At 40.5% G+C, this 16,337-nt stretch overlaps 1 protein-coding gene across 2 annotated transcripts in view; it reads left to right on the forward strand.

Annotated features, from left to right (window-relative positions):
- The window catches only part of LOC131459443 (protein kinase C-binding protein NELL1-like), a 223,294-nt gene that overhangs the window by 69,202 nt on the left and 137,755 nt on the right, over positions 1-16,337 (forward strand). For both annotated transcript variants that reach the window (XM_058629295.1, XM_058629296.1), the window contains exons 6-9: positions 8,472-8,544; positions 9,124-9,206; positions 13,579-13,713; positions 15,262-15,364. In XM_058629295.1, coding sequence (XP_058485278.1) covers positions 8,472-8,544; positions 9,124-9,206; positions 13,579-13,713; positions 15,262-15,364 — 394 coding nt within the window. The remainder of the gene's footprint in view (positions 1-8,471; positions 8,545-9,123; positions 9,207-13,578; positions 13,714-15,261; positions 15,365-16,337) is intronic.

A 16,337-nucleotide genomic window follows, 5' to 3' on the forward strand; every position in this document is an offset into this window, starting at 1 on the left:
CTGACATAAAATCAGACAATTACTTTTCCTGTTTTAGGTCCGTTAGGATTACCAAAATGATTTCTACTTGCTAAATGCCAGAATAATGAGAGAAGGAATTTTTTTAGACATTTTTTTATTGAAATGTCCTCACTCCATATATGGTGTGTACAATATTTGGCAAAGCCACAACAGAAGACCACACCCGCAGGCAGTGGGAGCTTCATGCAGAGACACAGACCAAAGAGGACAAAACAAACATTCTCGAAATAATATTTCATTTTGTTCTATATATAAAATTATTAGAAATGTAACAAATAGTTTACTGTGACCAAAACTGGACGTCATTTTATCTATCATGGTGCTACCACCTTTAAAAAAAATAAATCATACATTCAGTGATGAGGAAATCATTGTAATGAAAATCATTTTACTTTGTCTCACTGGCCCTTTCTGTCTTGCTTGGATGACTGCTGCCACTCTCTTCACTCGTCTCCCATATACAGTCAAACTCACAATACCAGGATTACTGCTTTAGTGCCTGTATGGGCATACTGAACATACTGTACGTTCCAAAATGATGGAGCCCAAAGGCATGAAACAATCTGAAGTGTGCTAAGGCATAAATATGTGTTGAAAGGCATAAATAAGAGTTCATGCAGGTAGACGGTCACATGGGCCAATGGTGAGAAGATTGCTGGGCTGAAGGCAGAATGAAAATGTTGATGATCAAAAAAGAGGAAGGAGAATTCTGGAAAGCTGTTGCCAACAAGACAATCTGGTGAGAAGGGAAAGGTGGCGGTCAATGCATGGGAAACGCTGAATTACATCTGTTAATTTCACCTCTGACAATCCCAAGAACACACACAAATCAAAATAAAAAATCCAGTGAGTGAGACAGAACAACCTACAACTTTCAGAAATGTCATGTGCACTAGATGTGGAGAAACACTATGACACACTAACAGGTGTCATTGTCGTGTTAGCACAAGCATGTGTTTTCAGTGGTCCTCACTGTGATAGAAGTACTATGAGTGTGTGTGTGTGTGTGTGTGTGTGTGTGTCAGAACGCATCATAATAAAATGCTGGTTCTGACACTTCACCAGTTAGTTCGCCTTGTGTCATGTTCAACAGATCACAACGACACGTATGTTGAGGAAACTCTGCACAATGTATTGGAAAAAAGAGGTGGATGGACAGTAAGTTTGATGCTTCCTATTAGATTTTAATGCATCAGGCATGTACATAAAAAAAAAACCTGTGTGTATTCTCAGCAATCAACCATTACTTCCTGGGATGAGATGTTTCCAATTTGCAAGGTTTACAGGAACAAGTGAGGTGTTTTACTGGAGACACCAATATTAGATAAACAAAAACACACAACAACAGCAGTTGCTCTGATGTAATAAAGACATTTCTAAATTGCACAGGTTGCAGAGCACCACATTGGAGGATGTGCTACAGTTTTATCCTTACAGGAATCACGCTTGGATGCCTTAATGGAACGTTTTAGACCATACTAATTTAGACAAGCAGGACTTATAAACACTATGTACTACTGTAATGTCAACACCCTCAAGTATTCTTTAAGTGCTATTAAGTTCTATTAAGTCTAAGGGCTCTATCTTGCACAATTGACTTTGTACACTGGTGCTTGTACAATTCCAATTTTGCACTCGACGCACATTGGAATTTTCCCTCCACAAGCGCAGGTCCCTAAAATAGGAAATGAACTTGCGCTCCGGGGGTGGTTCAGCGAAAAGAGGAGGCGTGTTCCGGCGCAAACTTCCCTGGTGCTATTTTGCTGTTTCAAAAAACACGCGCACTACGGCGGGATTGGACACGCGAGGGTCCGGGAGTGCCAATGCGCGATGTGCTCCTGGTGGCTTTGTTACATTTATTTCATGTGGATAATGATTAAAAAAAATGTCATGAGAAATCTGAACTTGATTTGAAAGTTTACCTTGAGTTTGGACAGCTAGTGTTTTGGGTTGGGTGCCGATTTCTAAGCCCCCAAATCCCTCAACGCTTTCAGCGGTGAGGGTGGACGCAGCGATGTCCTCTGCTGGCATCAGGTCCTGAATAGAGGCAGATCCACCTCCAGTTACACTGCGTGTCCGATTGTTGCCAGCAAGCTTGGACTTCCCCCCTCTTCTGACATCCTTGTAGCGCTTACGGCACTGGTGCGATGTCCTGGCCAGCCACAGATACAATTGTTGCGATTTCCTCCCACGCCTGTTTAACTAAAGCTAATTTGGGTGGGTTTCTCCCATTCCCATACAAAGCCACTTCTCTGTCTTTTACGGCCCTGACGAGGATGTCAGTCTCCTCGGCTGAGAATCGCTCCTTGCGTACGTCTGGTAAATCCGCCATTATAATAGCAATCCGCCATGGAACAAGCGCCCCTGCATTTAAAGGGAATGTGAGATGACGCTCTGATTGGTTTATTGCACGTTACGCCCAAACCACACCTGTGACTAATGTGGTGGAGTCATTTATCCCGCCGGCATAATAGCAACAGTGCCCGAGATCCGCCCACAAAGCGACTTGCGTATTGTGTTTGATACTTGCGTTTCAGATTGGCAAGATAGAGCCCGAAAACTGCAAGTGTAGCAAACCAGTTTTGCTTTGTCTGCTGTTTGGTATGCATATAACATTCCAGGATTTTATAAGAACATTGATGTTTACTGTAACATAAGCTAAAGCAACTAAGAATAGAATAGAATAGAATAGAAATACTTTATTCAATCCCCAAGGCGAAATTGTTTTAACACAGCAGCAATACACTACGAAAAAAATATTTTAAACATAAAATGTAAACACAAAATGTAGAGAACAGTCAGAAAAAATAGTGCAATAATTAAAGAACGGCATAAAGGAGTGCAATGGCATAACAGATCTCATGAAGAGACAATGAGCAGTTGTGCAAATGAGCATTCAGTTCTTTACAGATAGTTATTGTAACTCCTGATGGCTGATGGCAGGAATGACTTCCTGAATCTGTCCTTGTGACAGCGGAGCTGTCTGAATCTCTTGGAGAATGTGCTCTCCTGGGCCTGGAGGATGTAGTGAAGAGGAGGATCAGGGTTATCCATGATGGAAAGCAGTTTATTAAGCATCCTCCTCTCCACCACCGTTTCCACGGTGTCCTGTTTGCAGCCTATGATGGAGCCGGCCTTCTTTATCAGTTTGTTAATTTCACCGGCTCCAATGCTGCTCCCCCAGCACACCACAGCAAAGAACAGTGCGCTGGCCACAACAGACTGGTAAAATAACTCCAACATCTCGCTGTATACATCAAAGGATGGCAGCCTCCTCAGACACAGCAATGGTGTTAGCCTTCCAGTCCAGTCTATTTTTCAGCATCACATAATGTCCTCCCCCAGCACCCTCAACGGTTGTGGAGCTGTCCTCTTCCTCCTGAAGTCCACCACCATCTCCTTGGTCTTGGTCACATTTAGAATCAGGTGGTTCTCACTGGCCCACTGCAGCTACCACCTTAACCTGCGGTCTGAAGTGGGCCAAGACCAGCCGCTCCAGCACCTTCATCTCATGGGACGTCAGAGCCACTGGGCGGTAGTCCCTGGGTTTACATGATGATGACAAATCAATGCAGCTGCAGAGATGGTGACATTTTCTTTGTTGATCCCTTTTCACATCAAATGTAATCCTTAGATGTGCTGTTAATATAAAGCTATTGATTCATTTAGCTTTAAAGCACTTCTCGTCCATTTATTTCAAATTCAGTTTGTCAAAAACAATTGAAAATTTGTCCCAGAACAAACAGACAGTACCATAAAGCAGTAAAATTAATATAACCATGAACAAGCTGGAAAGGTTTTAGCCTGGGATTAAGAATATTTAAACTCTTATCTATTTAAATCAACTAGAAAAGCCTAGAATACACACTGCTTTTATCAACTATTATGCAAATCTATAATAATCTGTAGAAGCTCTCATCTGCTCATTGTTTCATACGAAGTACCGATAACCACTGTCAAGGACTCCGAAATGGCCGAGATGGCTGGGCCTGTCAAAGAGCCTTAGCAGCATTCCTCTTTATGGACACGCCAACAAGCTGCAGCTCCCTTTACCAGTCTAACAGAAGAGTTTAAGGTCACCAGAGCCAGGGAGGTGCTACTCAATCATACTCATCTGACACCAGTCTCCTCTGCAGGCATCACAGTCAGAATGGGTAGGAAGTGGAAGGCACAGGAGGCGGTCGCACAGGCAGAAGCAAGACTGAGACATGACATCTTGGTCGGCTCCGTGGCAGTTAGGCAAGCTAGGCTTGGTAGCCACACAAGACCACGCTACGACAAAGCTCAGGGGAGAGAGAGGCGACAGCTAATTCAGGGCGAAATCTGTGCAGAGGTGGAACAGGAGCGCCGCAGTAGGACAGTGGCCATGCGCCACTGGGTTGGTCCAAGCCCAAGGGGCCCAACTGGGACCATGCATCTACCTCATCACCTGGACAGAACTTTGGACGTCAGAACCAGCAAGACTCAAGTTTCTGATCCAGGCAGTGTATGATGTACTCCCAAGCCCATCCAACCTGCATTGCTGGGGCCTAGTAGAAACACCTGGCAAGAGGCTCTTTGAATCATAAGCTGCTGCCCTAAAGCCCTGGGAAAGGGGAGGTACACATGGCACCATGATCAGGTGCTAAAGGTAGAAGTTGAAACTGTCTGCCCTGGAATCAAGCATACAAAACACCAGCCCCCAGCAAGACATAACATCGCCTTGGTTAGGGCAGGGGGAAAACAGTGTATGGAGCACAAGGTCTTAACCAGACTGCTAGCCTTTGTGCGTGACTGGCAGTTTAAAGTGGACCTCCAGAAGCAGCTTAAGTTTCCAGAGCACATTGCAAGGACATCTCTCAGGCCAGATTTGGTCTTAACATCAGAGTGTTTGAAGCAGCTGGTGCTGTTGGATCTTACAGTTCCCTGGGAAGGCCAGATAGAGGAGGCCCAAATATCTTGAGCAGGTAGAGGCCTGCAGAGCCAACGGTTGGAGGGCCCGCTGTGAGCTGATCGAGGTGGTCTGCAGGGGGTTTCCAGGGCAATCTCTGCACCGAGTGCTAAGGCTCCTTGGCATAAGAGGGTTGCCAGAGAGGAAAGCCACCAGAAACATCAGCGAAGCAGCAGAAAAAAGCTTCTAGGTGGTTGTGGATCAGGAGGGGTGAAGCATGGAGTAACGCGCTGCTTGGACACAAGCCAGTGTCTGATCAACCCCGGCTGGGTCGCCGGGTGATGGTGTCTGATGATCTGAGACCCAAAACAGCCCGTGACCCTAGATTCATTACTGATGATGTGTCCTAGCTGCATCTTCTAGGTATTTCCATAAACTAGTTTGCACTGATTTGATTACTTCTTGACTACAAACATAATTATTAATTATATTTAGTGTCAATTTAATTTTTGTTTCACTGAGGATATTGCGTTATTCAGATTGTGATGAAGGGTTTTATGGTTGTTTTGTGTTCCTTTGAAATATAAAGCATTGAAAAATATAGTACTGTAAGGTACAGACAGTCAATTGGACTCTTAGTACCATGTGGGGAAATAGATATTATTTTGCCAAAAAAACAACATCAAAAAACATCGGTGTGCACTTTCTTCATTCTTTTGTGTGTTTGTGTATGTGCGGGAAAGCAAGAATGAGATGAGATTACCTGCTGATCACTGACAGTGATGTGTAGTCAGGGCTCCTGTAAATCACCATCAGCACAGACAACCATGATCCACATTCTGAATGAGCGTGACAATCTCTTCCTCACCATCTGATACTTACTAACTTTCATTGTGTGTGTGTGTTGTTTATGTGGGACAGAGTGAGTGTTTGTTTTCAGTCTATGCTGCAAGCCTGTTCACCTCAAAGCTTTTCTCATTGTCTGTGTGAAAAAGAGGCAGGTGTCACATGCACCCAGGCCAACCAAATCAACTGTAAATAATTTTCATATAAAACACATACAATCGAGATGAGTTGAAGCCAACTCTGCTTAAGGTCATGAATTCCAATGTTCCAGCATGTTTAAGTGTCCACTTTGAAGACACGGTGAAAATGTATTAACTCCATTGTGCTTGTGTGTGTGTGTAGCCTGGTGTTTTCCATTAGAGAGGCGCTTTGTTTTCCAAGGTTGTTCCCTGTGGTCATCACAAAGCCCTGCACCACAGCCTGTCATTCACAGTGATTGACAGACAGTTTGGTAAAGAGAGAGAGAGAGTCTTGTTGCTTTCAGAACATTTACTTTTGTGCTTAGTATATTTGATACTTCAGCGCAGTATGCACAGTGTGTTACTGTAGTGCAGATCTGGTTACATGCAACACTGTACATCTTTTATAAAGGTGATTTATATCTTTGACCTATAAAAACTCATCCTTATTTATTAATGTATTAATTTAGTATAGGAACAATGTACATTAATGAGCAAGAACATGTAAATATGCTGGACTGTAGCCAGTGGCTAATGTACTTCTGTTGTCACTAGGCAGTATGATGGTACCGTTATTACAAATTACACATACATACGTACCATGAAGGGGAAAAATAGATAAGAAGTAGAAGCATGCTGTTTTCCAGTAAACAAAGAAAAATGGCAATATAGACTTTGTAATGCAGCAAAGTATAACAGGAAATACACATCTTGCACAGAATATTAGACATTTTATTTTATTTTTTCCACAATCAAATACACATGATAAAACAAAACATGCATTTTATCCACATCGAGATGAGTTCAACCTCAACTGTTCTCTGGGTTTAGTTTTAAGGCTTTTTAATCAATGATATTAGTGATCATTTACCAGTTTATAATTGAAATTATAAGGATAACAGAGACCACAGTAACATTGTATATAAAAGAATTAGAACAGAGAAGACGCAGAACATTTTCAAAAATGAACTATTGAAACAAAATTGGAATATCATACAGTATATGAAGAAAATTAAGTCAACAAAGCATATGAAACGTTTTAAAGATATTTAAAACATTACATGATAACAAATGTTGATGGGACAGAAAGAGATGCTGCAGATTATGTTGAGAGAAACAATAGCTCAATGTTTTTAAGAGCAGTGGAAGAAAAATTAATTTATGATATTGTCAATGGCTTTAAGAACAAAACCAGTGTGACTGGAAGAGACTGTCCTCCAATGAAACGTACATATAGGTCGTATGCAGGAATTACGACCTACGTCTACGTTTTAAAAACCAGCGCCCCTAGCAGTTGTATACATGACAGCAACCTGGTAGTACCTTGGAAGTGGTATCTAGTAGCGTCGCCAAAGCCAACACCGGCAGGCGGCTCAGTGACGTGTTCGACTCCCTATACCAACTTTTTAATTTTTACTGCCTAACCCTGTCTTTTTTGCCCAAACCTAACCTCAGTAACACATGTGCATATTGATATGGTCACAGTGAAGAGTGTTATGGATGGTATTGTAAAACCACTAATATATGGTTCCCAAGGTATTGTTTTGGACTGGTTAAAGAGCTACATAATTAACAGGGAACAATTTGTACAAATACATCAATATAAATATAACAATAATAATATATAAATATAAATCTGGATTTATGAATATAACATGTGTGGTAACTCAAGGGTCAGTTTTTGGACCAGATTATTTGCAGATAAAACCAATATCTTGTGGGAAAACACGTACAATGTAACTGCCTGTTTTGCACCGTGGGTCTGAGAGGACTGCAATTTCATCTGTGCTGTATGTCGTACATATAGTACATTTGACAAATAAAACTACTTGACTTGACCTGACTACAAAAGCAATATTCAACCAATGTATTATGTATTCTATATATATATTTATATATATATATATAATTACTATTACTATTATTATTATTATTATTATTATTATTAATAATAATAATAATAATAATAATAATAATAATATGAATAATTGTATATACAATTTTATATATATATATATATATATATATATATATATATATAATGCAGTAAAGGGCAATCAGATCAATAAATAAATAATACATAGAGACCACAAAATTAACCCCTCTTACAAATACAAGCTCTAAAACTTCCGGATCAAATTCAGTTTAAATCAGCACAAATAATATTCAAAGCAAGCAATAATTTACTTCCAAATAAAATGAGATAAAAATAATATACACACATTTTAAGGATGAAGAACAGCAGTTTAATCCAGGATGGTAATGGAAATGGTTGTGTGTAAAGCCAGCAATATTCTTGTGTTGCACTGAGAACATTAAGAGCATTGTATAAAATACTATAAATAAGTAAATATTTGTTAACGAGACAATGAAGTCTGTTTTGTTCAGTTGTGTGTATTATGAATGCAGATGTATGGATCTATCTATATCTATCCACTTTGTGTACATGTTTGTATGCTAATCTAAGTATTTATGATTATGATAAGCCATTGAGCATATATGCACTTATCTCTTTCTGTTTTTTCCTTGCACCCCCTTCCGTCTTTTCTTGCTAGGGCATTATCCAGGATGTGAAGCTGATTTTCACTCCCAATGGCTATATCACACAGTGTCCTAACCTTAACCGCAGTAAGTATAATGATGATAAAGTCACACACTATGTTCTGAACACACACTGAGCCTGAGAGCTGAGGTATAAAGAAAAAAATAACCTTGGCCATTTCTGTGCACCATTATAAAATTGGATTGTAATGAGCAATGTGTTATCTGGTTGTGACCTCTGTCCACTGATCACAGGCAAAGACTCCCTCTATTTTTCCTTCGTCTTCTACTTCCCTAATCTTCATTTTGCTGTTATTCGGACTGAGTGTAGACTCCTCTCATCACCTTGTTTCTCCATCAGTTTACTGTCAGACAGATATAGATATGAGGTCAACACTTTGCTGCCATCTCTGTCACCAATCAATAAGGTGTATAATCACACCTTGTTGCTTTATTATTGATACTACACCACAAGCCTGAGACAAAGAGTAAACAGATTCATGAGGCTTCCTGTTCTTTTGTTTTTGGCCACCATGTGCTAAGTCCAATTAATATAGTCAGTCTAAAGATTTATTTTTGCTCTGTTTATCTACTATCTAATTGCTTCTCCTCTGCTTTATGTCTCCTTTTCTTGTCTGTTTTGGTGCTTACTCTTCCTCCGTTGAGCTTGTCCGACCTGCAGTGATTTCTTGAGCCTTGTGCAAGGCATCATGGACCTTCAGGAGCTCCTGGCCAAGATGACCCTGAAGGTAAGAACAATAAGTACAATGGACAGATTCCTACACTGTCAATTAGAATTACCAGCTCACCAGGCTTTGTATCAACTTAGGAGAATGTACAAGACACAGCAAAACTAGAATTTAGAGACTTTCCAGAGACAAATAGATGGACTGAATATGTAAAATGTTTCCAACTGTGTCAGAGGAAAATGATTAAAATTCCACATAAACTGACAAAACAAATAGACAAACATGGAAATTAATAAATCATATCCTTCTCTATTGTAGTCAGTGACAGATGATGTTCTTTATCACCTCATTTTTGTTTAATTTTATACAGTTCCTTAAAAATGAAAAAAACAAGAAAAACAAAATGAATGTCCTTGATGTGTGGAGAGAAAACATTATTCTGTCAGTCATTTAAGTAAACCTGTATTGTAGTGGTTTTATGTAGAAATTTATGAAATATGCATGTGAGAATAGCACATATGTTGGATCCCAGTGGTAAATTACACAATGGAATTGTTATACACTGTCATTGTATCTGTTTAGGGTTCGTTATTTGTTTCAATCTGTAATAAACAAAAAAAGAAAAAAAAAAAAAAAAAAGTGAAAGGTACATTTTTGCAATTTTTTTGTAAGAGAATGGTGGGTGTTTTTCTACTTTCACATCAACAGAAGAGAATATATAGATACAGTATATACTATCCCCTGTTTTATGAAACAAATAGAGTATGACAGCCACATACAGGGTTCAAAAGGTGTCAGTCAACTGTACTGGCACAACAGGAGGTTAAGAGGCAATGTGCACTCTGCTCTGGAGCCACGGGGGAGAGCTTGAACCATTTAGAGGACAGGACATCTGCATAAATGTGTGTGTGTGAAGAACATTTCCCCAACACATTGTCACTACTGTCTCCAGCCCATGAACACACTTCATACTACTGCCACATGACCTCAATGCTCATTTGGGTTCCAGTTGGGAGTATAACCATCTTAAAATGACTCTTTGTTTCTGTGCAGACACATTTAGCATGTGGCAAATAATTGCTTGGTCCTGACTATGTGGCAGGTAGTGACGGGGCAAAGTGAAATAAAAATAAGCCTTGTTGTGTTGAGGCATCTGCATGGTATATGCAGCACATGTGTGCTCATGAGAAGGAGCCCAAACATATGGTATACCAAAACATTGTACAGAAATAGCTCATTGCAACCTTTTATGCATATGCCATAACATTAGTGTGTGTGTATGTATAGTATATATGGCCTGTCTGTGACAAATCAACTATCTTAGGATAAACAAATAAAAAATGTCTAAAAAGGACAGCAGAATATTCCCTTTAATTTAATAGAAATGCAAGACACGTAATGTTTTATTCACAGTGCACAGTGGGGCTCATGATGCTCAGTTAAGTGTCAAAGCTGAAATTAGGTTGGCCATGTTTTCCTCTTCATTGTGGTGTTTTATTCAAGTTGTTTTGTTGCTTACATCACTCTTGGTTTCTCACTTCACTGCATTTGTGCTTGAACATTTAGGCTGGGTTTGGTGGGCTAAGCGAAAGTCATACTTTGCTCCAAACCCAGAAACCTTATTACCAACACTTACATTTTAGGATGCTCTGATGAGGTTGTAGAGTTTAAGTGTGTGGTTTCATTTGCTTTCATTTGACTTCCAAGATCTGGATTTGAAATATGTGCCCAAGACTGAAGTGCACTGGAATTTGTTTCAGCTACAGACAAAAAAAGAACAAAGGTTGGCAGATCTTTGTTTGTATATTTCCATCAGCTCTTTGTTTTTAATTATTATGATTTATCTCATGTCTGTTGGCCTGAAGTATAGGAGATACATTATAGCCTCTGACTCCTTTGTTCAGTATCACTGTGCTCCTGATGTACAGTGAAGGTATTCCTCTGTGGTGCCTTAAGGCAGCCTCCCGGCCTTTGAAAGTGCATTTCAAACATTTTGTTTGGGGCTTTGACAGGACACATCTCAACTGCTCACAGCGTACCGAGTTATCCTGCAGCCAGCAGGGATTCCTCTAAATGTTGTAAAAAGCCTTGGCGACATCCAGGATTGTATTTCTTTTTTGTTTCATTTTGTGGCGAGTCTGTTCTACCTGACACTTTGGCCAGGGAGAAGATGTATCAGAGGGGTGGAGGCAGAACAGTGGAACAGCCAGGTTTGGATTATCATTGTAGATACTGTATACTTAAGAAACTTTAAGTGATCCTTCAATAATAACGCAGACTGCACGTTTAACCAAGCAGATCCCAATCAGGGGCAGTTTGGCTCTGAAAAAAACGAATTTGTCTCCTGTGATGCCGAGTGCAGTTTAGGCTCTACAGAGGGACTGCCCTACAAAACCTGTGCACCCCACCTCTATTCTTGTCTGTGGCTGTCGCTGACAAGGCCATACTTTTTTCTCTTGCTCTCAAAGGCCTCCTCCCAAGGCACTGTAAGTTCCAGCATGATGATTTTCTTACTCCTCTCTGACACCAGTAATATAAGGGTGGTCTTGGTTACATGCTGGGGGAATTTAAGCTGTTGCTGACAGGCAGCTGATGGTGGACTTGGGTAGCCAAATCCACCATCAGCTGCCTGTCTAGTGCAGTATTGAGCATCCCAGTTGTTGGCTTGGGTGTCCTTGATGGTTTCTCTCCTGCAAGAATAAAGTTGATTGTCCGCTTGAGGGTTTCAATCTCCTGCAGCTGGTCTTGAGTACTCTTTGTGCAAATAGTAGCGACCCTCTCCCAGAGCCTTTGGGCAGCAGCTCAAGATATGCTCAAGGGTCCCCTTACGCTGGCACAGAGCAAGCAGGTGTTTTGCTCAAGCCCCAGCAGTGCAGGTTGGAAGGGCTGGGAAGGAAGTCATAGACTGCCTGGATTAGGAACTTAATGCAGTGTGATTCTGCCTGCCATTCCGCCCACAAGATCTTTCTCTTCTTTACTTGTTCCCATCTAGTCTTGCCGTGTCATTCCCACTGCTCTGCTGGACCTCTCCTCCTCAATAGCTGCCCTTACCTCATCTTGGATTAGTTGCCTGCACTCCCTTCCCAGAGCCTTGTCAAACCAGGGAGTTGTAAAGGTTCCTAATCCTGCCCATTCTCTGGTCACTGCACTGACCAGCCTGTTTCACTGCAGACACAGCTCTCCACTTCCTTCCTGTTCTGACTTCTACTCCAGCCCCAGCGACCTTATAGTCTCTGAGCTGCAGCACCTCCCTTGCACACAAGACCTTGAACTCCTCCTCGATGGATTTCAGGCAGGGCCTCAGTTTACAGGTGTTACTATAGAGGGCGATACTGATCAGACTCCTTGGTTGCCCCATCTCCTCAAATAGCTGCTGACTCTGAGGCCAAAGGATCCTCGGTAGGGTTCCATGCTGATAAATCCAAGCCTTGACTTAACCAGAAAGGCCAGTTTTATCGACATTCTTCAACCATCTCTCCAGCTCTTCACAGCCCTTGACGCTGTTGTCAAAAATCTTGATCAGGCTTTTTACAGGTTTCACAGAAATGGTGGGGGATGGTGTTCCTGAGCGAGATACATGGAACATCTCCACGGTATAATAAACCTGCAAAAACGACGCCATTGTGGGATAATCTATTTATACCTTATTTTCATACCCTCACCTGTGACCAACTGACCTGCTAATTGTGGTACCTTCTAGAACAGCAATACATGATATTTTAAATCTTGCAAGCTGTGCCAACCTTTTATTCTTTTTTAGCATGTTCGAGCCATCACCTTTTTTTTTTTTTATATTTTAGAAAAAAACTATTTGTTTTGTCAGTGAAAACACTGTCAGTCATTTCTTTGTACTTTTATCTGTTAAATAAAGGATTGAGTGAGTCAACAAAATGTATAGTTTTATTTTATTGTCCCATATTGTATTGGTTTGTACATCAAAATAACTTCAATTACTGAAAAAAAAAAAACATAATTGCCACAACAAATTGTTAGTATGCAGTTTTAAAAATTGGTAAAGATACAAGATACTATGTTGATAAATCCTGTTAAAATTGCAGCACCCTCTGTGACTCTGCTTTATGACTTTTGTTAGTCAAAGATTCATCACCTTTGTCGAGGGGAAACTGTAGAGATAATTCATTATGAAATAAGTCGTAGAAGGACTTACCAGTTTGTAGGAATACAAGGGGTGAGGCAGGATTGGGGAGTTTCAGTCTGTTGTGTCATTTCACAATAGATTGTAGCCTAAGATGTGGAGCATGAGCTGAATGACGATCACTTATTCTTCTGTGTGCTCCTCTCTTGAGTGGCTCCCACTGGAACAGATCTCTGTGAAAGCCAACATGGAGGAATGCCAGAGGAAGAGGGGTGGTGGTGGGCTCAGCCTTTTGGTTTAGTTTGGTGACACTGGTGATTCTGTGCTTGTTCTCAGTTGAACTACGCTGAGTCCAGGCTGACCCAGCTGGAGGGCTGTCACTGCGAGAGGACCTGCAGTACCAACAATATGGTGTACCGGGATAAGGAGCTGTGGGTGGAGCAAGAGAACTGCAGGAACTGTGCATGTAAGGTCAGTGTCAAAGGATGAGGCATCCACTTTCAATTATACAAAAAAAGATATATTATTATTTCTTCCACACAAAAACAACAGTTTACCACTGCAAACAAAGATTTTCCCAACCTGTTTACTGGACAATTGTTGTAGTAATGAGAGGCTTACTATTTTAAGCAAATCTAATTTAATAATTATACATTTTTTGTGTAATATTTTAAGGCCTAATTTTCCTAATCACCTATTATCAAATGCTCGACAGCAGGATTTGCTAAATTAGCTAGATGTGAGTCAGATGTGAACTAAAAACCATTGTGGGCTACCAAGGGTCCCCAATCAGCGTCACTGAGTTTCCATTATTAAAAACGGAACTGTGAACTGATGTGGAAAACAACATTCCTCAACCTACTGTAGAAGCACTCACTCACATCTCACAAGAATAAGCATTTAAATACAGGTCATCATGTTTTTTTATTTAACAAGAAGATTTTTTACATCAAGTGCACTTTTCAGCCCTCATAAAGGAATTTGAAATTTGGAGTATGAATTAGACAGAAAATACATGCTATGATGAAAGTTTTACAGTATATCATATAAAGTCAAAGGACACATATTCAGAAATACACATCACAAATCCTTTTCACAAATGAACCTCTGGAAGACTATCAGGATCACCAACGGATGATACATTACATGTATCAGTGTAACATGATCTAAGGGCACATTGTTCTTTAAATGCAATTCTCCACTCTCAAGCTTTGGCCTCGCTAACTTTCTCATCATATGTCCCTCTTTTGCAGCCCAGGCATGGTCTCTCCCTACCTGCTATATGCACCCTAATAAGCCCCCCCAATAAGCCTTTCTGCCTGCGCTCATACAGAGCCAGATTTTGAAATGTGTTGAATCAGGCCATCCCGAGCCCCCGGGAATTGGAGTTGCTGCATCATTGCACATCAAGCACAGGGTGGAGTTTATTTGGTCTGATTTCCTCCTGTGGACATACCATTAACTGATAACTGCGGCATCCTGGGGGAACCATATGCGATGACTCACGAAATGAAGAGACATGCACAGAGAGAGATATCAGCCTCAAAAATGAAGGCAGTCCTTCAGGGCTTGAATAACTACCTGTTATCAGCAGGCTGCTCAATTTCAGTATCAGCCATCCAGCGCTCGGTGATGAATCTGTTATCTGGACTGAATTACATCAGGATTTGTTATTTTTATATGATAGCTTTCCAGTTTCAGATTGCAGTCCTGAAGGTGGGATTCTGAACAGTGCTGGGTTGGTTTGTGTGGTTACACTGCTGCTGCCCACAGAGGGTTTGTCTGTTCTGTACCGACCACATCGAAAATAAGCACTACATGTATACTGTAGTTTATTGTTAGGTCAGATAAAGAAATAAAATGCACTCACTGCTTGTGCAAATGTAATGTGAGATGTAGTGGGAAGCAGATGTGTCCACAGGGAATTTTACAGTAGACTTTAGGTGCATGTACATGCTGAATGTTGGGTTTTTGCTTCTGATGGTTGGAAAAGGGAAAAAAATGATTTTCTTTTTGCAGAATGGTGTGGTGGAGTGTCGTAGGATTTTCTGTCCTCCTGCAAACTGCTCTGAGGACTCACTGCCTGTACATGTTGACGGGACTTGTTGTAAGAAATGCAGACGTAAGTATCAACGACACAGAATTGTATATTCATTTGACTGGATGGTTGAGCAATGGATATGACAGAGCAGGATTTTTATTTTTTTTACACGTAGAGAGCACATACCTCCACTAAGGCTTAAACACTTGGTCTCCTGTGTTTTACATACCAGCTCCTAACATTTTTACATTTTGATCCACTGGATTCAGAAGACTTTCTGGATCTGTATATAACTTAACCTACATATAACATACTCATCTGTTAAGATATCACTGAGATATGCACACCTGAACTTGTTAAATGGGACTTCTCATGTTAAATTTAAATTGGCCACCAAAATTTGGACCAGATTGATCCAGATTATGGATGAAACCTGGCCTGCATACACATACCAAATTCCATTCAAAGCCAATTTGTTTTGACGGAGATATGATTTTTGTTGTTGTTTTTACACTTGTGACCGTCATAAGAGATTGGGATTTCTTGAAAATGTGATAATCATTTGTGACATAATCACTGGGTAGATTCTTACCAAACTTAAATGAGACCATACTTGGGTGATCACCTACCCATCACAATAAAACTCCATCAAAACTCCATTGATTGATCCATCAAAAATTGTACACAGGATGTCACTAACAACAGGACAGCCACGATTACATATAAAGCCATGCTGATGAAAATTTCACCTCTTTGGTGAAATATGTTTTAGATTCCATGAGTCATATGTATTTGTCACCTGTCACTTTTTTGCTTACAGCACATATTGCAGTATGCAGCATTGTAAAGACACACATTACATTTCTGGTATACACATATTCACTTCCTAAACAACATACACATTCAAGCATATATTTCCTGCTTTAAGGGGCTAAAAGAAACTGTGTTTCTAGAAATAAGGGGACTAGAAACATGTTTAGCTTTTTTTAGGATATCATTAATATAGGTTGTGTTTGCATTGGAGCAGAGTAGTCCATACTTATGAATGTTTTCG

Source organism: Solea solea, chromosome 5 (assembly GCF_958295425.1).
Source record: "Solea solea chromosome 5, fSolSol10.1, whole genome shotgun sequence".
NCBI classification, from domain to species: domain Eukaryota; kingdom Metazoa; phylum Chordata; class Actinopteri; order Pleuronectiformes; family Soleidae; genus Solea; species Solea solea.